The sequence below is a fragment of the Choloepus didactylus genome, chromosome 8 (assembly GCF_015220235.1).
Source record: "Choloepus didactylus isolate mChoDid1 chromosome 8, mChoDid1.pri, whole genome shotgun sequence".
Classification (NCBI taxonomy): Eukaryota; Metazoa; Chordata; class Mammalia; order Pilosa; family Megalonychidae; genus Choloepus; species Choloepus didactylus.
The window spans coordinates 109,094,719-109,119,691 of record NC_051314.1 but is presented as its reverse complement, the minus strand read 5'-3'; the positions used below and the strand labels follow the sequence as shown (position 1 = coordinate 109,119,691).

General features: G+C 33.9%; 1 protein-coding gene across 12 annotated transcripts in view; it reads right to left on the bottom strand.

Annotated features, from left to right (window-relative positions):
• The window catches only part of SOX5 (SRY-box transcription factor 5), a 1,020,679-nt gene that overhangs the window by 431,242 nt on the left and 564,464 nt on the right, over positions 1–24,973 (bottom strand). For 10 of the 12 annotated variants that reach the window (XM_037846149.1, XM_037846146.1, XM_037846153.1 and 7 more), the window contains one exon: positions 23,704–23,797. The exons of the other annotated variants lie outside the window; for them this stretch is intronic. In XM_037846149.1, the coding sequence (XP_037702077.1) occupies positions 23,704–23,753 (50 nt within the window). In that variant the 5' untranslated portion in view covers positions 23,754–23,797. The remainder of the gene's footprint in view (positions 1–23,703; positions 23,798–24,973) is intronic. 12 annotated transcript variants of the gene reach the window in all.

Here is a 24,973-nt window from a genome sequence, read left to right as displayed (position 1 = left end):
TGAGCTAAAACATCTCCAAAGTTCCTTCCTATGCTGAAATTGTATGATTGCTGTATAAGTTAAGTTGTTAAATACCATGAAAACATAAATCCAAAATCATCTACTAAATGTACTCAAAGCTTCTTTTCAGAATTATGATAAGTAAATTCTAAATCTATTAAAAGCTGAATTTACAAAATATGATTGCAGTAAGGAAGTTTTCATTTCTTAGTAGAAAAATAGGATTTCTATGGGATGGATGGTAACCAAGGAGAATTTACAAATCAGATTTCCCTTAATTTTCATCCTAATTCTTATAATATACTTTTTATTTGTCAAATTATTTCAAGTGAGCAAGGGCAGTTATTTTTAGAGATAAAACTTTACAATTGTGTCCTTACAGATATATTTAAGACAAAACAAATTAAAATAAAAATTAAACAAAAACAAAATTAAAACAAAATAAAACTCAATATGTGGTTTTGGAGATAAGACTCAAGAATGATCAGAGGCAATATAAGAAACAGCATATTTTCTAAATTATTTTATAGCTCTGAGACTACTGACACAGAAAAAATTTAAAAAATAAAAAGAAAGGAAGAAAGAAAAAAGGCCAAACTATCAACCTCTTCTTTAACTTTTCTTTACATTTCATTCCTTTATCTGTCTTTTGTGTATTTGTTGGTTCATTTATTAACTATTTATTGAAAACCTATTATATGCCAGTACTGTGCTAAGTATTAGAGATACAATGATGAGGAAGGTAAAATCTCGGCTTTAAAGGAGTTTACAGAAATTGAGAGCAACAGACAAGTGAAAAGGCAATTTCAATATGCTGTGTTAAATGCTACAATGGGAGTAAGGGTGCAGTACAAGGATCTGTGAGGGGAACCAAGCAGTTTAGAAGAAGCATGTAGCTTTGTCTTGGAGCAGTCAGGGAAAGCTTACAAGAGAAGTGGCTTCTAAACTGAAGCTGAGCCCTGCAACTCTGAAACCCACCAAGGGATAAAGGCAAGGGTTGGCTGAAGAAGGTCAATGTGTTTCCTGCAAGGAACAATGTGCTGACAATTCCAGAAGAGAGAATGTGGCCCATTTGGGGAATTAGCAGGGTGCCCATTATGACTGGATCACAGACTATAGAGAAGGAGTGAAGACAGACAGGATAGAGATACTTAATCTGGCTTCTTATCATGAATGATGGCATGATGGCACATGAGAGATTCAACAGAACTTTTTTTGAATGAATGAACAGTTGATAATACCAAAATAACAGTAAACTTAAAACTATAAACATTTTTATTTTGTAAACTTACTGCTTCCACTAAATTGGCATGACGCTTAAATAAGACTTCGATGAAGTTCTAGCAAATCAAAGTTTGGAAGTATGGCTTAGTAAATATCCAGTAGGCATTGAATATAATGGACAGATGTTTTCTTGTAAAGACATGTTTTTAAAGTATTTGAAAATAATTTAAAATACTTCGTTCTCTTAAGTATTTTATGCATACCCTCTGCAGGATCAAATACAAACTTCATTTGCATCATTTTTGGTTTGTTAAAGAGAGAAATGTTACTGCCTAACATTTGCAAAATGGTTATATATTCTAAATTGTGGAAGGCTTTTATTATAGCTTTGTTTTTGTGCAGTTCCTTTTCTAAGTGATAAGAAAGTTAAGTGCACACTAAAAGCAGATGATAACTGAACTAAAGTCATCCAAAAAGTAGGCAAGACTTAACATACATGGAACTGTCATAATAGAAGGCAATAGATGAGCTAAAAACCAAAAACGTAGAAGCAGCTCAACTTCAGAAAAAGAAGAAATTGAGATATAAAGGGGGTAAAAAAACAACTTATTTAAATGAATTGAGTTTGCAAGTATATGAAAGAGACAGCTTCATTATACCATAATATCATTCTAGAAAGAAAAAAAAAGAAGAAGGGAATAAAGGAAGTGGGTGAGAGGAGTAGAAAAAGAGAAGGAGGGAGAAAAAAAATGGAATGAACGGAAAGGAAGAGAGGTTTTCACAAGTTAGAACCAAAAGACTGAGCTCCAAGTTGTGGCATCTATCCCCTTAATTACATTATTCTCTTAAACAGTCCCTTTCTTGTTCCCATCTGGTCTATCCTCACAAGGCTATGCAACAGAGTTTCACAAATGCAAAAACGGATCACGGCACTCACCTCCAAAAACCCTTCAATCAACCATATAATAATGTTCATGCTCCTTAATGTGACAATCAAGAACCTTTATCACTACCTGATCCTCCAGCCACATTTCTCACCAAATTTCCAGTAATTCTCAGGACCATTACTTGTTCCTCCATGCAAACACGATGTCATGATTCACATCTGTAACCATACTCAGGCTGTTCCCTTGAACTGTGATGTACTTATAAAAATATGTCACATTCTCTGTGAAGCCTCTCTAATTCTCCCATTCTTCCACCCGTCAACCTCATGCCAAGAAAGAACCACCACACCATCACTTCCTATTCTATACCACATTCTGTATTTGGAACATGCTTCTATTATTACATGTGTTGACTGGTATTATTTGCGTCTCTAAGTTTTTTGAGGGCACAGACATTATCTGTTTCTTTCGGATCTGGCACAATACGTAGAGCATAGTAAGTACTCAACAGCGTTTGGGGAACTGATTTTATCTAATATAAAGTAGAAAGCTTGATTAAGAATTTTTAATTTTTAATTCAAATAGAAAGTTTGAATAAAAACCAAATCAGGCTAGAATATGTTTTCTTTTGTTTTTAAATTAGTGTTGTTTATTAAAGCATTTTTTAATTTTAAAAACATCCCAAAAGTCAAAGGGCACAGGTAGCCCATTAATTATTTCATATTAAGGTAGATTATTCTACAGTCAATTTCAGTTACAGAAGTAGAAATGTTCAAACTTGCTTTTCAGTATCATTTATCATGAATTGCATTGATATCTGTGTTCAACTTACAGATATTTTGTTTGTGTAACTGTATTACCTAGGGACATTATTATTATTATTATTATTATTATTTATCAGCTAAGTCATGGATTTATAGAGTATGCAAGCATAAAATACAAGATTCCCACATACCTCCCTCCCCATTAGTAATACCTTGCATTGATGTGGTACATTTGTTACAATTGATGACAGTTTTACAAGTGTACTATTAACTATAGGCCATGATTTAACATAGGGTTCACTGTTTGTGTTGTGCAGACTAGTATATTTTTACTTTTTTTCTATGATACTGGTAGACTTAAACTTAACTGTTAATATAGTGAAGTACTCCTTATCCAAAACTCTTGGAGCCAGATGAGCTTCAGAATTCTGAAAAAACTGGATTATAGAAATATAATATGGTGTATATACCATATATTATATAACATTACTGGTAAGGTCTGGGGCAATACTCTGTAATTAAATATACTGCCATTTCTGCAATGAAATTTATGAATATTCATACTACCTAGTCAGGGCAGTTTAGGTAATTCACTAAATGAATTACTAAACATTTTCCAATAATACTTATAAACAACTTTTTAAATGAGTTAAAAAATGATTCAGAATTTGCAAGAATAGATTGTGAATGTGTATACAAATGCTATTTTGTAAATACTAGGAAATTTATAGTCACATTCTCATAGGAGGTCCTACTATAAATACTTCAATTTCTTTTGTTACATAATAAAATAATATATTAAAAGAAAGCAATGGATCAAATGCTGTACCCAAATAGATGGATACAGCAGCTTTTCCTTTTCCTTTTTTGTATAATTATGCAGATTGAGTACTTAAAAGAATAGAATACAAATGATAAAGAGCTAATCCTCACATTCTAAGGAGATTCCCTGGCATGATCCATGACTATCATTTTATTCTGGTTTCAAGAAGACACCCTTGTTGATAACTTTCAAGTATCATTTGTGACTCATTAGAATATCTCTGACTCTGTAAAGAGAGAGGTAATATAGGACTCTATTTCTACAGATGCAGCTTTCAAAAAGTAATATATCCTGCAGAATGTAATGTTATCCGCCTTCACCATCATCAATAGTGAAAAAAAAAGTGATAAATTTGCAGTTCTAGGAAATCCTGATCTGTGTTGGCTGGAGCTTATTAATGCATGACGATATGTGTGTTGGTTTGGATGTATTATGTCCCCCAAAGGCCATGTTCTTTGATGCAATCCTGTGGGGGAAGACGTATTAGCGTTGATTAGGGTGGAACCGATTGACTGTTTCCATGGAGATGTGACTCAATCAGCTGTGGTTAAGACCTTTGATTGCATAATTTCCATGGAGGTGTTACCCCACCCATTCACGGTGGGTCTGAATTAAATCACTGGAGCCATATAAAAGAGCTGACAAACAGAAGGAACTCAATGCAGCTTGGAGAGACATTTTGAAGACGGCCATTGTAAGTAAATTTTTACTACTCCAGAGTTTGCCTAGGAGGAACTAAGAGAATACACCCAGACGCCTAGAGAGAAACATCCTGGGAGAAAGCCATTTTGAAACACAAGCTGAGAGCAAAGGAAGAAGACGCCAGCCAGGTGCTTTCCCAGACAATAGAGGTGTTTCTGATGCCATTGGCCATTCTGTGAAGATACCCTATTGCTGACGCCTTAGCTTGGACACTTTTATGGCTTTGAGACTGTAACTCTGTAACCAAATAAACTCCTTTATAAAAGCCAATCCATTTCTGGTGCTTTGCAAAATGGCAGCATTAACAAACCAGAACATGTTTTTGGCAAGATTCCTTAAGATTGACATCTCAATAACTTCTAAATGTTTTCTGATAAACTTTGATGCTTGGTCTGACAACACTCATAATAACATCTTTAGTTAATAATGATACATTTTTAAAATTTGTATTTTTCTCTACCTTGTCCTCAAGTAAAAAAATTACTTCAGTAAATTTTCACAGAACTGAAGTGCCACCAGGTTACCTCCCTAATCAATATATTAATTTAACAGTATGTATTGACATTGTTTCAAAGTCAAGTTACATATCAAAAAATACCAAAAAGACAAGAATTTAATACCTAAATTTCAAAGCAGCACTGAATAGCAGTTTATTTTATAATATGAATACAATTATAATAATGTTCACTCAGATATTTCATGTGTTTATACTATAAATGCATCTAATTTTCAGGAAACATTTTTCCTTCAGTTCTTCCCAATTGTTCAACAATCCTTCTGTAGATTATCAAGAAAAATTGCCTCTGGAACCTTTAAGAATGCAGGCATGGGCTACCACTCAAAAACATACTTTTTTTTTCCATGATTTCTTATTTGAGGTCCATACTGCACACATTATATACATGTATATAGGTGCATATTGCACTACACAACTAGTTTCTCAAAGTCAAAGCAAACTTACATTTAGTTCCACTGAAAATTTGGTTAATTAGCTTGAAGTCACACCCGTAAATGCAGGCATGACAAGAGAGGACTCTAGGCTAGTAACACCTCTATCAACCATCTTGCACAGGAAAATATTAAAGAAGAGAGTTAACAAATGACTATAGCATTTGACTGCTCATTCTGTTCTTCTCCGTCCCTTCTTTTTTCATGGGCAAAATGACAAATAAATACACTCAGAGGACTAAAACAGTTTCACAGTTGCTCCATTCTTATCCTGGATAGGGAGAAGCACTAACTGAGCATTTAGGATTCAGAATTTTTGTTAACCAACACTCTGATTAGTAGGTTAGAGGTCTCAGCTAATTTGGAAGTAAAACATCATTAAGTTGCTTCATATTTATTGATATTATTCAAAACACTAAATATATGAAATAGATGATTACTGAAACATAGAATTTCAATTTTACCAAGCTTGATTTCATAGGGACACCCAAGCAAATTTCAAACCACTTCCTTTAAATATAACAAATAAGCCATTAAAGAATAGAACTTTGGTAAATCAGACCATTGATACTTTAAATAAAACCCACATAGATATTTTAGTATCTACCTTTAATCTAGTTCAAGAATACACAAGTAGATTTAGTCCCCAGATACAATGTCTATTTTTTTTTTCAGTTGAAGCAGCAGAGCAAGTAAATGCTGTCAAATCACACAACACTCCAAATTGTCATCATGACAACTTCATCTCAGACTGTCAGCATACCACAAATTTCTCCCAGATACCTCTGCTGTTCAGATCCAGTAACCTTTCCCCTTACCACCTCCCACACATCCCCTTACAGACTCAAAGCCACATGGGCTCTAAAACAAGAAAAGTAATTCTTTAAATAATTACTCGAAAATAGTAGTGAGAGAAAAATTTACAGAGCAATATACATAAAAAAGGTGTTTCTACATAGATATAAGATAAGCATGGAATCTGAAGCAAATGAGTAAACACATGGGAATACTGAAATATGTAAGATGGTAAAGAGAGGGAATAAAACAAAGTGCAATAGAAAAGTAATAACAAAATTAAAGGAACAATTACTTGAATTTTCCTTATAAGAATAAAAAAAATTTATATTTAAATGTTCACATAAGAGACTAATAATAAATCAGCCCTTTTGCTATTACACTTTATTGAACAATCTGAATTTTTCCCTAACATGTATACCTATGTTTGTTGTGGATAGATGATAGATAGATAAATAGATAGATAGATAGATAGATAGATAGATAGATAGATAGATAGAGGGTGAGAGGTAGACAGATAGATACTTCTATATCTGTAACATATATCTATATTTCCCACAGTATGTCCACAATAAATCTTTGTGAGAGATGGTTGCAGTTTGAGCCAAGATCTGTCAAGTATATTTTCTTCCAGGAAGTTCTTGGTGCTTCCAAGCAAAATCCCTGCTGGAGATACTTTATAGGTTCCAAAATGAACAGGATGTTAAAAATGAACAAGACATGCAAGTCTTTTCTTTGCAAATTTTATAATCATTAGTGCCTACTAAGTTTTTATTAGTCACATAGTAAACAAACAGAGGATACAATATTTAAATATGTACATTTAACAATAAACAAGAAAGATCTTGAAAATAAGTACCAATGGAAAAATAAATGCTTAGGCATGAAAGAGAGGGTGGGAGGACAGTGTTTCAGATTGAGATTAACTTGTAATTAGTCATTACTTGTCCACCTCAACCAATTTAGACTGAATGTGGTATAAATACTTATTTAAGGAATCTAAGGATAAATGATTTTACATCCTAAAACCTTCTATTCCATCCATGTCTCTCCATCTTTCCCACCAAGCTCCAGCCACCAGGACATCTTGTTTGGAACACTGTAATAGCCTGCTATTTTGTCTATTCTTATATACTGAGGACCCACCTTCTTGATTATCCATAGAATAGCTAGAATTGTCTGTAAGAAATATATGATCTCGGGTGACAAGATCAGATCATATATTGTCACCCAAGATCATATATTTCATTGTTCTTAGATGAGAGCCTATAAGACCAAGCATGGTCTGCCACCTTTCCCCACCACTTGAGTCTGATTTTATACAATGTTTTCCCTTATTCTCTGCTATAGTCATATGAGTCTTTTCGACACTGAATGCACCATGCTCCTCCTTCCATGAAGGTTTCGTAAATATTGTACCCACTATCTGAAAGTTCTTCCCGTCCTCTCATTGCTTAGCGCCTATACATCTTTCATATCTAAATACAAACATTATTCCCCAGTGAAGCCTTCACTGACCCCTTTACTAGGACATAAATCTTCACAATAGGTAATCACAGCTCTGTGGAACTCTACTTCAAAGAACACTGTCACAAATGCATTTTTATTAGCTGATATGATTATTTGATTATGCAAATTCCATAAGGCTAGAGAATGTCACCCTTCTTTCTCATAGTTCTGATTCCAGGGCCAATAGAGCACTTGGCACATACTAGGTATACAAGAAATGTTATCTGAATGAATGAATGAATGAATGAACAAATGAATTAATGAATGAGGTAGTAATTCACAGTCTTCTTCATCTCCAGTGTTTGATAACTTAAGCTTTTTGGCATAAATAACCATTGGGTAATCACATTCAAAACCTGTTACCAGCCCTTTAGGAAATCATCTTCTCTAGTGGCCTTCTATGAAATAAAAATATTGAAAGCTGATTTGTGACAACTTAAGCCTATTTTTTTAACAAACAAAAGTATGTTTAAACAAAAGGGTAAATTCACATTAAATGGTAGTTATTAGTATTTAAGTAATGTCAAATTTATACAGCTATGATAAGTAAAAGAAACAAGAAAATTGCATCTTCATATATGAAAGAAAAACAAAATGCTGACTATTTTAGTTCTATAAACGATCAGATTTCACTTTAGAACTCACATTAATAATGATACTGGTAATGTCAGAAGCTAATACTTTGGTCATAGTCATTGCACATATTCAACTATTAAAATTTTCCAAATATGGATGCCAAAATGGGCATTTTCAGTAGCAGATTATGATCTCTCAATGGAACAAAGTTCAATGTGAAGTTTTCAACCATGAAAGTTTTTTCTGTATGCCTTATCTCAGAATACGTGATAGCTTAAGTCTATGGGATATAAACATATAAATATAGAGAGAAATTTATTTATTTAATTTACTTTGGTGACTTCCAGTTTCCTGTACATGTCAACAACAGGGAAGTTATAACTGCCATCCTCACAATAAGAAAAATACTGAAAAACTGAAAATCCCCTTAGATCTGTCAGAGAATTGAGATTATGGATGAAACCACTGCCATAAAAAAAATGGAGTGGCCGGCAGATACAGAGTCAAAAGTTACCAGGAGCAGAAAACTCTGCTGGAACCAGCACTGGTAGGAATACCTAAGGGGTAACTGACTAACTGCTGGAGACTGAGAGATAAAACCTCCTGGACCTCCAGCTTTAGCCCTCACCTCCTCCCCACATTGCAATGTCTTGAGTTTTACCTCAGGAGCCCCACAAGGTTCTCACTGTTGATACTGCAGAAGAATCCCTTCCTATTTTCAGCAGGGGGAGGGGAATGGTGGCCATTTTGAAATATGCCCAGAGTATTCTGTTATCCTTAACAAAGCCCTGCCCTTAAGGGAAAATAAGTTACAAGAGTTCAACCAAAATGGGTTTGATCAGAGCCTGTCTGACCTGGGCAAGGGAAATTCCCAACTCCAGCCACCTCTCGCTTTCCTTTCTCACTTAAAGAGTGAGAAAAGGAGCTGAGACACAGCCCAGGGACAAGGGCCCACTAAAAGACTAATGAATCATAGGACTAGAGAACATGCACTCTCCATATCTTATCACCACATCAATAGGGTTCCTGATAATAACAAGAGATTAGAGATGAAAATAAGATTCAGACTCTATTCACAAAGGAGTCTCTAGGGAAACCTGAAGACAAAAAGGGAGACAAAAACAAGAAAACCAGAGATTTTAGCCTCTGACACCAATTGTTAAAGCAAACAGTAAAGACAGCTTAACTCCTGGCCAGATAAACATAAAACCTTACCCTACGTTATTTTGGTTATTAGAATTACTCCATCAAATTTAATAAAGATATACCTTCATTATCAGCAGTTAGGGCAAACTGAAAAAAAGGTCGGAAAAAATCAAGACATTAAATTATATCACATAGTATATAGTAGAAGACACTAATAAATAGGAAAAGACCATTGAACTTAAATTCTGGAGACTTGAATTCTAATTCTTATATTGTTCCTTCCTTGCGCAAGTCAGTTAGTTAACCATTCTGGGATTGAATTTTCTCATCTGTAAAATAAAGATAATACTAACTGACATCTATGATTTCTTCCAGCTTCTGTGATTCTAGTTTTATACTTGAAGAAGTGGCTTCCTGAATGGCTAAGTGAAGAGCTCAGCAAATCCTCTCCACAAAAATCAACAACAAAAAAGGATAAAATTGTCAGAAACAAACACACACACAAACCAAACACATTTCAGAGCTCTGAAAATAACAAAATACATACAATAAATGGAGAAATGTTTAAGAAAACTACTGAATCTCAGAAGAATGGGAGTCTGTGGCCCCAGATCTCTGGTGCAGCAGTTCTACCCAGGCATGGGAAGCTGTAAGTAACCGCAGTTTTTCTGCCAGACGGGGCAGAATCAGAATTATTTGGAGCACGGTTTGAAAAAGTTCTTGCCCAAAGGTGTTATCAAGAACAATAGGGATCTTTGGTGGCAAACAACCAAGGAAGGCCAACATCACAGTTTACCTAAGTTTGAGAACTGGCTGGAGCAAGTGACAGGCCTGCAGACCAGTCAGATATTTAATAGGGTGATCCATGGAATGAGACAGCCACAGTGGGCCTTGACAATTGCATAATATCCCTGAGGTTGAGGAAGGGATGTGAACATAATCAGGACAAAATGGAGAGGGTCTCAGCTATCTACTAATGCACTGCCTGAACCTGAGGTCTTGCACATGCATACACTAAAAGGTGGGGCAGATTTTACTGACTTTTGAATATGCTTCTCAACTCACACACAGATCCTTCAGCAAAGGGTCAAGTCTTACTGGCTCAAGATGTTTAAGCACAAACTTGACCAATCATTCTCTGCTCACTAAACTAACCCCAGGGAATCCTCTAGGATGCCAGACTTAAAAATAAAAAGAATAAAAAACAAAAACACTAAGCAGAGACATCAGCTGATACACACTGTGGGTAAGACAGACTCCACAAAGTTAATGCAGGCATGTCACTAAACAAATGAACAAACAAATAAGCAACTAAACAAACAAAACCAAGCATCAACAATTCCACAGAGGGGGTGGGTGAGGTGGGGTGTGTATCAGAATCCAGATTTGTTATAATATACTGTCTGTAATGTCCAGTTTTCAACAACAAAAATTTCAAGGTGTGCAAAGAAACAGGAAACTATAACCCATACACAAGAAAAATCCAGAAGTAGAAGCTGTCTCTGAAGAGGCCTAGATGTTGGACTTGGCAGACAAATATTTCAAATCAGCTATTACAATTATGCTCAAAGAATTAAAAATAAACCATGTTTGCAGAATGAAGTGTAAGTGTGGCAACAATGATTTATCAAAATCAGAATATGAATCAAAAGATAAAAGTTACATTAAAAAGCACAAAATGGGCATTTGCGTGTTGGAAAATACAGTAAGTGAAAGGAAAAATTTAATGTAGGGGCTCAATATTAGATTTAAGTGACAAGAAGAAATAATCTGAACATCTGGAGATAGAGCAATAGAGATTATCCAATCTTAAGAACAGCATAAAAAAAGACCAGAAAAAAATGAATATCTACAAAGACCAATGGGACAACATCAAGCATACCAACATATGTGTAATGGAAGTAAGTCCAGGAAGAGAAGAAAGAAGAAAAGGGGGTGAAAAAATATTTGAAGGAAACTTCACACATTTGAGCCCCCTGCACATCCAAGGGGCTCAAAAAAATCCAAACAGGTTAAACAAAAAGAGAGACACATCTTGGAACACAATAGTGAAGCTAATAAAGCCAAAGATGAAGGGAAAATCTTGAAAGTAGCAAAGGAAAATAATTCATTATATATAAGGAAATCATAATACATTTAACAACAGAGTTCTCATCAGAAACAATGGATGCCAGAGGCAGTGGGATAGAAATTTGCATAGGTAAATATCAAAGACTGTGTGTGTATGTGTGTGTGTGTTTACCTGAATAACTGATTTAAAAGACAATGGCATGCAGTATTCAATGTATCCAGAAGGTGGAAACAACCCAAGAGTCCATCAACAGATGAAGAGAAAAACAGTATGTGGTAAATACATACAACATATTCAGCCATAATAAAAGAATGAAGTGCTGATAAATTTTCTAACATGGATGAGCCCTTGAAAAAATTCTGTTAAGTGAAATAAGCCAGACACAAAAGGACAAATATTATATGCTTCCACTTATATGGAATCTCTAAAAAAGCAAATGCATAGAGACAGAAAGTGGGGAGAATAGGGAGATATTGCTATTGGTGATGAAAAAGATTTGGTAATGGATGGTGGTGATGGTAGACAACATTGTAAATGGAATTAATACCTCTGAATTGTACACTTAAAAATGGTTAAATGGCAAATTTTGTGGTATTTATATGTCACCACAATAAAAAAGTTAAAAAAAATACAATTGCATAAATTCTTAATTGCAATACTATGCTGTATTCAATGCTGAAAAAAATCTGTCAACCAAGAATTTTATATCCAGCAAAATTATCCATCAAAAAATGATGACGAAAGAAAGACATTTCCAGGTGAACAGACTAAGAGAACTAACTTTTATAAGAAACTGTCCTTATAAGAAATACTAAAAAAGTCCTTTAGAGTGAAAGCAAATAAACATCACTGATAACTTGAATCCACATAAAAAATACAGAGCATTGGTAGAGATAATTAAATAGGTAAATATAAAAGACTGTATAAATACATACAGTTTTTTCTTTTCATCCTTCAACTGATTTTAAAGACAACTGCATAAAAATAATTATAAAATTCTCTTGTATATATCAATAATAGAAAAAGGAGGGGAATGAATGGAGCTATAATGGAGCAAGAAAATAAAAGCAGACAGTAACTTCAATCCAAAGGAATAAATGAAGAGCTCCAGAAAAGATAAATATGTGGGTTAATATGAAGAAGTTTAAATATGCTTTATCAATTTTTCTCTAAACTTCTTTAAAAGATAAATGATTGTATAAATCAATTAAAATAATATATCATTGAGTATATAATATATATAGGTACAGTATAAATATTACACTAACACCTGGATAGGAGAGCAAATGAAACTATATTGGACCAGAGTTGTTCTATTTTACCAGAATAGTATTAGTATTATTCTGAAGTATAATGTCATAATTTAATATGCATAATGCAATCTCTACAACCACTACTAAGAAAATAACATTATATATAGATGGTGTGTATTTTAAAGAGGAATTAAAATGGTACAGTTGAAAACATGTGTTTATCACCAAAGTAGATAATCAAGGAAGAAAAGGAAAGAAATGACAAGACATAGAGAAGACAGACGGCAAAATAACAGATGTAAATCCAACTTTATAACAACAGCATTAAACATAAATTGATTAGATACTTCAATCAAAAGTCAGAATTCTAAAACTGCTTAATAGAAAAAACATAAGATTTAATTTTAGACATTTTCGATGCAAAGACCTAATAGATGTAAAGAAAAAAAGTATGGCAAGATATACCATGTAAACAGTATTATAAGAGAGCTAGAAAGGCAATAATGTCAGACAAAATAGACCTTCAGACAAAAAAGAAGTTACTAGAAACAAAGGGGGATATTTAATAATGACAAAAATATCATATTATCAGGAAGATAAAATAACATCTGAGCATATAATAACAGAAGCCACAAATACACAAAGTAAAATACATAGAATTGATGGGAGAAATAGACAATTCAACAATAAGAAGTGTAGGCTTCAATATCCCACTCCTTCAATAGATAGAACAAACAGAGAATTAACAAGAATATTGAAGACTTGACCAAAACTATCATTACCTTGACCTAACTGACCTCTATAAAACACTTTGTCCAAAAACAGAATACACATTCTTTTCAATTGCACATGGAATGGATTCTCCATAATAGACCATATGGTAGGCCATTAAAATAAGGCTCAATGATTAAAAAAAAAAAACTTAAAATCATATAAAGGATGTCCTCTATCCAAAATGGATTTAATTTATAAATCAGCAACAGAAGAAATTGGAAAAATCAACAAATATTTGGAAATTTTAAGATCTATATCAAAATAATCCATGGGTCAAAGAAGAAAGCATAGAGGAAAGTAGAAAATCATTTGTACTAAATGAAAATAAAAAATAATATAAAATTCACCAGTTACAGCTAAAACAGTGCTTATGTGGATACGCAAAGCTTTAAAAACTTATAATATATAGTGTCCAAATATCTTCTCCTATTAAAAGAAAGATCTCAAATTAGTGACTTCAGGTTCTACCTCTAGGAAACAGAAAAAGAAGGGTAAACTAAACCCAAAGCAAGTAGAAGGAAGAAAATAATATAGATTAGATACAAATCAATAAAATAAAGAACAGGAAAATGAGAGAAAAATCAATGAAACCAAAATTGGCTCTTAAAAAAAAAAATCATTAAAATTGGCAAACCTTTAGCTGTGCTGGCCAAGAAAAACAGAGAGAAGACACATACTACAGAATCAGGAATGAAAGAGGAAATATCATTACTGATCTTACAGAAATTAAAAGGGTTCTAAAGGCATTTGATGAAAAACCTCACACCAATGAATTAGACAACTTAGATGAAACAGATAAATAACTAAAAATACACAAATTACCAAAACTGACTCAACAGAGAGTAAGAAATCTGATACACCTATAATTACTAAGAATTTTAATCAGTTTTTAAAATTCTCCACAAAAAAAGAGCAGGCCCAGATGGTCTCACTATGTGAATTCTATCAAACATTCAGAGAGAAAACAATATCAATACTTCACAAACTCTTCCAGAAAATAGAGGAAGATGAAGGATTACTTTTCAACTTATTCTAGGAAGCCAATATTACCCTGGTACCATAGTCAGACAAAACATCACAAGAAAAGAAAACTACAGACCAACATTTTTTCATATATATAGACACAAAAATCTTCAACAATATTTAAGCAAACTGACCCAGCAACATATAGAAAGAATTATGCACCCCTATCAATTAGGATTTATCCCAGAAATACAAAGTGAGTCAAGATTAACTGATGTAACATTCTGCAATAATAGAATAAAGACAAAAAACAATGGCTATCTCAATAGATTCAGAAAACATTTGACTAAAACCAATACCTTTTTAATGAAAAAACCTGTCAACAACAAGGAATAGAAGGGCACTTCCTTAACCTTTTAAAGGGCATCTGTGCTGGTTTGGATGTATCTGTCCCCCAAAACACCATGTTCTTTGATGCAATCTTGTGGGGGCAGAGGTATTAGTGTTGATTAGGTTGGAACTTATTAGTTCAGTGTCTCCATGGAGATGTGACTCAATCAACTGTGGAAGAGAACTTTCATTGATTATTTCTAAGGAAGTGTTTATTGGATCACTGGAAAACTTTAAAAAGAACTCACAGACAGAGGGACCTCAGAGGAGCTGCAGCTGAGACAGACATTTTGAAGACGGCCATTGGAAGCTGATGCATTTTGGAGAACACCATTTTGAAATGCAACCTGGGAGCAAGCAGATGCCAGCCATGCACCTTCCCAGCTAACAGAAGCTTTCCAGACACCAATAGCCTTTCTCCAGTGAAGTACCCTATGGCTGATGCCTTACCTTGGACACTTTATGGCCTTAAGACTGTAACTTTGTAACCAAACAAACCCCTTTATAAAAGCCACTCTATTTCTGGTATTTTGCATTCCAGCAGCATTAGCAAACTGGAACAGCATCTATGAAAAACCTACAGTGATTATCATATTTAATGGTAGAAGGCTAAATGTTTTCCCCCTAAGATTGAGAACAAGGCAAGAATGTGTACTCTCACCATTTCCATTCACCATCTGACTGGAAATTCTAGAAAGTGCAATGAGATAAGAAATAGAAGTAAAAGTCATTCATAATAGAAGTAATATGTGAATCTTGTCTTTATTCACAGCTCAGTTGATCCTATATGTACCAAATCCAAATGAATTCACACAAAAAACTATAATGTTAATGACTGAGTTCAGTAAGATTGCCCAATTCAAGATCAAAATGAAAATAACAATGGTATATCTATATATTAGAAAATAATCCAAAAATGAAATTAAGAAAACTACTTCATTCAGCATCAATATAAATTAATAAATAAATTTAACAAAAGGAATGCACAATCTACACACTGAAAACTACCAAGTATCACTGAGAGAAATTAAACACAAGCTAAATAAATGGAGCAACATTCCATGTCATAGATTGGAAGACTCAATATATTACAATGGGAATCCTTCCTAAACTGAACTACATATTCAATGCAATCCTTATCAAAATGCCAGCAGACTTTTTGCAGAAATTTATAAACTGATTTTATAATTTCAAAGTCAACTTTGGAAAAGGAGGACAACATTGGAGGGCTTACACTTTATGAATTCAAAACAAAATATAAAGCTATAATGATCAAGAGGGTGTGGCCCTGGCATAAATTTGGACATACAGATCAATGAAACAAAATGGAGAAAGCATTAATCAACCCTGACATTTATGATCAGTTGATTATCAACAAAGATGCCAAGGCAATTCAAAGGAAAAAGGAGTGTCTTTTGAGCAAATGGTGCTGCAACATTTAGGTATCTGCTTGCTACAGGATGAATTCAGGCACTTAGAGCAAACCATACGCCAAAAAAGAAAACAAACAAACAAAAACCTCAGAACTGATCACTGACCTAAATGTAAAAACTAAATCCATATAATGTTTAAAAAATACAGAAAAAATGAAACATCTTCCCAACCTTAAGTTAATCAAAGAGTTCTTAGATACAATAAGTTGCATAATACAGAAAATACATATAAATTGAACTTTATCAAACTTTATCAAAATTAAGTCCCTCAAAAACTTAAACATGACCCAAAAAGAATATATACCCCAAAGAATTGAAAACAGGGACTCTGATACTTCAACACCAATGCTCATAGCAGCATTACTCCCAAAAGCTAAAAGATGGAAACAACCTAAGTGTCCATCGACAGATGAATGGATAAACAAAATGTGGTATATTCATGGAATGGAATGTATTTCAGCAATTAAAAGTAGCAAACTACTGATACATGGTAAAACATGGAGGAACCTCAAAACAACATAGGTGAAAGACCACACCCAGAAAATCACATAATATATGATTTCAATTATATGAAATGAACCAAAAGGCAAATCTATAGAAATAGAAAGGACCTTGCTGCATGAACCTCAATGTGGGAACAGGGAATGACTGTAGATGAGCATGAGGGATTTTTTGAGGATGATGGAAATATTCTAAAATTGGATTGTGATGATGGTTGCACACTTCTGTAAATTTATAAAAGCACTGAATTGTATACATAAAATAGGTGAATTTAATGCTATTTAAAGTATACCTAAAATAAAGCTGTTACAAATTATTGAAGAAGAGAAACTTGAGTGATGTTTATTGGAAAAGAAGCAATTGACTGTAGAGCACATTTTTTCAGTAAAATATTCTGTTTTTTTTTTCTCATTACTAAATAATAAATTCACATTAAAAACACAATCCACTTTGTTTACATCTGGTCAAACGCTAACAGAAGTTGTATGTCAAGCATTTTCCTGTCTTGGAGCCTCTGCATCTGCAATTCCCTCTCTTTGACATTCAATTCCTCCCAGCACCTGCACTGTTCATTTCTTCATTTTATTAAGTGTTCTGACAATTGTCATCTCCTTGAAGAGAACTTCTTTATCTAATATAGGACCCCTATGCTCTCTTATCCCCTTTGGTTTGCATGTTTTTTCCTCATTATGTTTCTTTGACACATTATTAAATAACAGAAGTGCCCTACAATAGTATCCGGCACATAGTAGGATCTCCATAAAAATTTGTTGAATGAATAATGTCACAGATACCACTATCACCATGAATAATGGAAATTGAAACTATCTTTTAGAAAACCTCATTAAAATACAGAGAGGTTAAATGTAAGTAAAAATGTGCATTTGTTTCATTAGCTACACCACACAATATCAAGGCTTAGAACAATTTACTCTATTTCAATAAATCTCAGTAATATATATTTACCATAATATATTTCAGTAATATATATTTTTCAGTTAATTTTTCTTAAAAATACAAATTATATATTTCAGGAATATATATTTAATTCAGTGATTTTTTTTTCTATGAATAAAATACAAAGTAAGAATACCATATTGAGGATAAAAATCCTATAACTAGTAGTTGAACCCCCTATTTTCATCAGGAAGAGTTTTTGCATCTATACCTACTCTGGATTCATACTTTTGATTATGTTTATCACTGCCTGATTTAAATGAGCTATTGCTGCCAAAATCCTTTTGGTAATCATCATAGAAAATAATTATTATCCTGACCCAGTCATTGAGTAGGAAAGCTTTTGCCAAAGCATCTTGTGGTCACTGTTATAGTCATAAATAGAATTCCCATCTTTACATCAGGATGGTACAACAGAAAGGATATTAGAATAGGAGATTGTCTTGAAGAGGATGGGGAGAGAAATCTTCATCTATTATTTCGTTAATAGTTTAATGATTAAGACTGATATGATGAGAGAATAAAAGCTGGAGAATTATTAGTTGCAAAGTGCTTTTCCAGTTGTCCTTACCTGTGAAGTCAACCCCACTAGTGTGACATTCTTACTTTTCCTGCCCCCTCATTCTTTGCTTTCCAAGGGAGGTGCAGTAACTTACCTGTTTTGTGAGTTTGGAAAGAAAAATGAATATAAGTGGCTCAGTCCCTCTTGTTCTTGGGAGCTGGATGTTTGCAGGGATCACAAACTCTGCTTGGTTCTGTTCCTGCAGGAAGAGGCCCACCCCATCCACTCCTTCTGTGACTGGGTGGGCCAATCTACCTAACTCTGGCATTCAATATTAGGAAGACTCCCTGCCCACATTCTCTTGTATCACCTTTATCAGTGGTAAAGTTAACATTTTTTACTTCATCTGTCTCATTTCTTTGTATAATGGCTGATTTTAAAAAATGACACCCCCCAAAAGATTATTAGTCCTTCTCAACAACCCCAACTAGGCCTGATCAGTATTTGTATTTTAACTTCAGACACAGAAAGTAAAAATAAGGGAGTACTTAAGTCCTTAATGTTCTATATTTATCAAGTATTTTATAATGTGTCAGTTTTCATAGTTCCTAAATAGCCTCACAACACCTTCCTAGTTAAATTCAAGGAATGGGGTGAGAGAAAAAGTCTATCTTCTTTGGTATTAAATTCTTAGATAATTTTAATTACAGCTGCCACACACACAAAAAAACTGGAAACAATTACAGAAGAGAATGACTATAGAGAAAAGAAAACACCTAAAATAAGAGACTATAATTGCTCTTTTGCCATGTCTGAGAATTTAGGAACGGTTTGATTCAAACCATTTGAGATGGAAGGTTGTGCAAAACGGAAGAAAAAAAGATGAAGCTACTTTTACCAAAACACTTTTTAAGGATTTTTGGTGCATAGTTTCTCGACTATAAAGCCAAATAACTAACCACTCTACTATAAAGGACCCATAGTATCAATTATTATCACTGTCAATCTGAGAATGAAAGCATTCTACAATGGGCCTTGACAGAACCAACTATTATGATTGTTTCTGCAATGTTAGAAATATGTAAATGAAGACACTTCCAAAAGATTTTGACACAACAGGTTTAACAGATAGGGCCTAATTATGTCAATCAGTGGAATTCAATTACCAGGATGAATGGATGGACACCCAACATGCAGAGCTTGGATTAAATTTGCACATATATATTTTAAGAGCTATTTCAAAATAGAAGAGAAATTCAAGCTCTTAATTCCCTAAGATTACGTCTTTAAGGTATTATGACCCTTTAATATTAAGCAGTAAAATAATTAAGTACTCTAATAGAAAATATATCATTTTCAAGGGGATAAGTAAACATTCAAATTTCAGATAAATTACAAGTAAACCATTAAAGAAGTTATTAAAGATGTTCCTCCAAAAATGTCAGATGTGGCTGTCACTCAACAAGGTGGGAGGTAGTTAGCCTCCAAAGATGGCCACTTTGAAGGATGCTTTTCACCCCTGTGAATTCACTTCCCTTTTATCTCGCTGACCATGTGACTCCCTTTACAACCAATAGAGTGCAGCAAAAGTGATGTGTGAACTCCAAGGCAATGTCAAAATAAATCTTGCAGCTTCCACCTGGGTCTCTTGCAAGCTCACTCTGGAGAAAGTTATTTGCCATGTAAGGGTCTGTCATGCTTTGTAAGAGCTAGCCAACAATGAAGAGGCTTTTTTCAGGGAGCAGATGCCAAGCTTCCAGCTGTTCTAGCTATCCCAGCTGAGATGCCAGGCATGTAAGTCTGGCCCCAGCTGTGATCTGATTGCAACTGCTTGAGACTCAAATGAGAATCATCCAGAGAAGCCCAATCAAATCTCAGAATCATGAGAGGTAATAATAACTTGTTTTAAGCCTCTAAGTTTTGGGGTAGTTTATAATACAGCTATATATAAAGAGAATGGGGTGAAGAATAGAAACACCTGGACCAGGTAAGGGTCAGGAGACTTCTTTATTCTCAGACTGCCATTCATTACTTGTGTGGTCCTAAATGAATCACTACTTATCTGTGTCTCCATATTTGCATCTGTAAAATGAACAGACTAGACTAGATCGAGGGTTAATTCTGATGGCTACAAGGGATTCATGGGGTTCACAAATTCCCTGAAATTTTGAGAATTTTGTACACATGTATTAAATTTTGGGGTGATAGGATCTATGGTTTTCATCAGATTTTCAAAGGGATCAATGAATGCCGAAAAATAAATTAAGATCAGAGTATCTCTGAAGTCCCTTCAACTTGAAAATTGCATCATTTTATAAAAGCCGAAAAAGAAAATGGGAGCTTATAGACTGTGTATGGTAGCGAACCAAGAATATTTTTATGAATAAAAATTTATAAGCCAGAGATATCAGGTGACATTATATAAGAATGTTTTTAAATCTTTAGTCAAAATGATATCGTGTTTGCACCCAGTCCTAATACCCCACCTGAATATCCCAACTGGGAAAACCTTTACACATATGCTGAATACTAGAGGAAAAAACAGCAAATGAAGTAGAGATTTATCTCTGAAATTATTTTGTGGCTCTTGCACCTTTCTAAAGAAGATCCCTTCTAATATTTATCTTGGTCCTTATTACCTTCACTTAACCACCCAAATCTAGTCTAGGCTTTGGACTTGGTCCACCACTGGAAAACAAAACAAAACAAAAAATTTTCCATATTTCTCCCCACAATAAAACAACTTCTCAATCTAAACAACAAAATTTATTTAATAACCACTATATGCCTGGAATTATTCTATTTCTCATCACTTAATTCATTTTTCAAAATTTTCAAAGATAAAATAAGTTTATTAATTCCCTCTCTTCCCTTTGGAATGTATTCCATAGGAACAGTGATATTTATCTGTTTTGTTTACTGATAAATTCCAAGATGTATCCCTAAAACAATACCTGACAACAAATAATAAAATAATATTTGGTAAAAGGAATGGATGAATGTGTGAATGTGTATTATGGGAGAATGAAGAAAAGGAAGTAGTCAGTAGTGACACACAGCACTGCACCCTAGGAAGTATGATTCCTATAAGAAAACCTTATAGGTAGGGACAACAAATGGGGGGTAGCAATCCCTTTAACTAGGTAGGGCCTATAGAGGTGAAACCAAAGACGATAATCAACATCCAGGAAAAGGAAGGCAGAGACTCAGAGCTTTATATGAAAAGTACCATTGCTTACCAACCGCTGTGCATTCCGTGGAGAAACTTCTTTTAGAAATTAGAATAATAGTCTAAAAGATTAATAGAGTTTAGACACCATAGATACCAGTGGACTATATCCCAAATGACAGCAAGTTGCTAATCACTTTTTTATAACCTGTTTTAGGAAATAAAATACTGTACTCAGAAAATATTAAAGGGGAAACCAAAACCATGCTATAGCAATAAACTACTTAGAAAATTGTTTATAATATGGTAAGGTCACTACACTTCTGTTTATTTTGCTGAATGTCTACAGAAAAATAATAAAAATTTAAAATGGAAAAAAATTTTCATGGTCTATATAATACTTATAATTATCACACACAGGTGTATGTGCATTACTTGTGTGGTCCTAATACACACATACACACACTCAGATTCACCTCATCTTAACCACAAATGGCCGTGTGGTGACCCATATCAATGTATGATATGGTTTCCCATTTTCTAAGGGATTGGAAAAATATGTTATTTGTCAACATTACAAATGAAACTTTTAAGACTAAATTTCCTTGTTTTTTCTCTCCAATTTCTTTCCCTTCCTTCCTCTCTACTTTCTTTCTTTTCACTTCTCCAAAAGAAAAGGATTCCACCTTATTTGTTAGCAACATTTACTGTGCAAAGTAGGAAGAGATATGATAGCTCTGTCCCATTTCTAAAGTTGTTTTCTTTATGGTACAACTCCTTTGTTGCTAATTCTACTTGCTGTGCCCGCAACCAGATGCATGCCTGTGTTGACTGGAGATAAACATCACCTTAACACTGGAGGCACAGGTTAATGGTGACTATACTAAACTTAACAATTAAGGATAAATAAAACTGTAATAGGTGACAAAGTTTCACTTTGGATAATGTGCATCTAACCCACCCATTATCTTGGGTCATTTTTTTTTCATTACACTTGAATTAGGAGTCTTTTTCAGAGACTTGTATGAGGATGTACCATTCCCTCTTCCATTTGACTAAGAAAATATTGTATTTTCTCCTATTACTATTGATACAAGAACGGCAACAAAAGTTAAATTGCTATGTGTGATGTCACAATCACACTCAGTTTAATTATTGTTCCTCGGGGTTACTTCAAATTTTTTTCAGCAAGGACTGAGTGCTTATTATATGTATAAGACTCTATGATAGAGATCCAGTCTTTTTAAGGCCACAGACATTACCCTTTCCAACTCCCCATACTTCGTGAGCAATTATACACTAATAACCATTTTAAAAGTTACGAGATTTTCTTGAAGTGCAAACTTCAAAAGGAAAAACGGTAATGGTAAACTACTAGAATCTTAATTTGCAAAGAGTTGTTTTGGGGCGAAAGTCAATGTTTATTTCTATTTTACCTTAAGCAATTTCCTACTGTAGTAACACAAGAAAATAGAAAGAAGTACATTCCCTTACCACACAAAATGAAGAAAAGTTATGTTTATAAGAGCAACTTCCAAGTCAACATCACAAAGGTAGCTTTCATTAGAGATGTTTTTCCACACTGGAACGAGTCCAGAAGAAATTCAGGACAAAGACATTTTACATATAAGGAAGTCACTTTCCTATTGTCTACAATTTGCCTTGTAATTAATAAGAGGAAAAAAAGTGAAAAATTAATGAAACGATCAATTTGAATTTTTTGAAACTCACAAGCACCATGCAAAGTGGAAAATTTTCAACTGAATGAAAACATTTTGTAATCAATCCTGAACCTCCTTGAATCAACCTTATAACTGAGCGACCACAAAACTCTACCACAACTCTAAGCTTTGTGCTTGTCATTTATGACTTAATAAATAGGATCAGATATTGCTAGATCTTGTCCAAGAAACCTCCAAGGAAATCAGAATTGCTTTAGGATGAAAAATCAGCAGGTGGCACTCTTTCCTCTGCATCCATTTTGAACTACTTTTTCAGGGGAGGATATTAGAAGTTACTTTCTAAGACATGGAAATCTAAGGTCCAGAGTAAGTAACAATGTCAATGTTGAAGGCAAGAGATAGAAATGTATTAAAGAAGTACCAAATCCTCCTAAATCTATTAGAAGGTGCAACCTTCCTCACTGTCTATTAACTCAGTCATATCGGTATATAGGCATTGCTATGTCATATGATGATCACTGCAATCCCATACTAGATTAACGCATTTTGTGGTTAAAGAATCATGTCTTATCCAATGTGAAGAAAAATATGCTTATACACATACAAAACAGACTTCACGTTTTCTTTTTCCTACCTTCTCAGCATATAATCGATCCAAGCCTTTATAAAGAGATTAGGTTCCATATATGACTCCACTCAAGCTGAGAACGGAATTGGTTGGACTGAATCTGTAAAAAGATGAGGAGGGAGATTCTGAGGTCCTCTTAGTAAGGACTTCTTAGAACTCAAATACTCTGTAAAGAAAGCTATTCTGAGCAGTATTGGCTTATGTGCTACAATTAGTCCTCTGTGTGTCTATGTGACTTACTGAAGTTCTTCATTAAAAGAACAGGTATTGAGACCATGTCCCCTCAAAGCCTACAATATCATAATAATTTTAATGAGAAAAGTTCATTTTCTGATAAGAAGAAACTATTTCATTTGTCTGTTTAAGAGTGGATTTCTAAAATGCATCTGCATGTGTTTAGTCCCTGCCATTGCCAAGAGTAAACCTTGGTTTCACAAACTTCAAGAGAATGTCTCAGCTTTTAGTAACAATGTGTCATCTGATAATTTGTCCTTTATATAGTAAACAGTTACTGGGAGAAGACTCTTGTTGAGGTTTTGCTGTAGTAAATTAATTTTTATTTTGTCTCATTTAAGAGGGTGAATTAGAAAACTTTTCTGATTTCCTACAAGAAGTCAACAAATACAGTACAATTTTGAGGTCTTAATTTGGGGTAAAAAGCAAGGTTTTGTTTTTATTATCCATAAAATCTTAAAAAATTAGAATAAATTAGAATGTTTGGATTTGAAATTTTTCATATTCAGAAGACAGCTAATAAATCATATTTCACATGAAATGCATCATTTGGGGTTTCCTAAATGGTTTAATGGGAATAAAAAAGAGTATAGATGCTTTAAAAGGGTTAGATCAGTGATGGGCACAAAATCAATTTAGATAGATCTCTTTATCCCATTTGCAAACAAGAAAGACAGATAATTACCATTGAAGAGAAGTATCTATTAACCTACAGGCACCTGAGAGCCCTTAGTAACTTCTATTTGCTATGAAAAGATATATTTTCCTTTTATTAAGAATGTATTTTAGAAAGTATTGATGAGGAGACCTTCACAGGTGTGAAAGCATGGGTTCCACAGGGCATTTCAAAATAAGCTAGTTGTCCTGATTTAATCAATGCATTCGATGACTGGAAAGCTCAGATAAGCCAATATTCCTCTCTTGGAGCCTCCTTTAAATGTATGTCATCACACATAACCTTCCCAGATAGCTGCTCATTATGCGTGATGGCATCCCAACCAGTGAGAACATGATGCCGAAAGCATTATGCTCATCAGAGGCT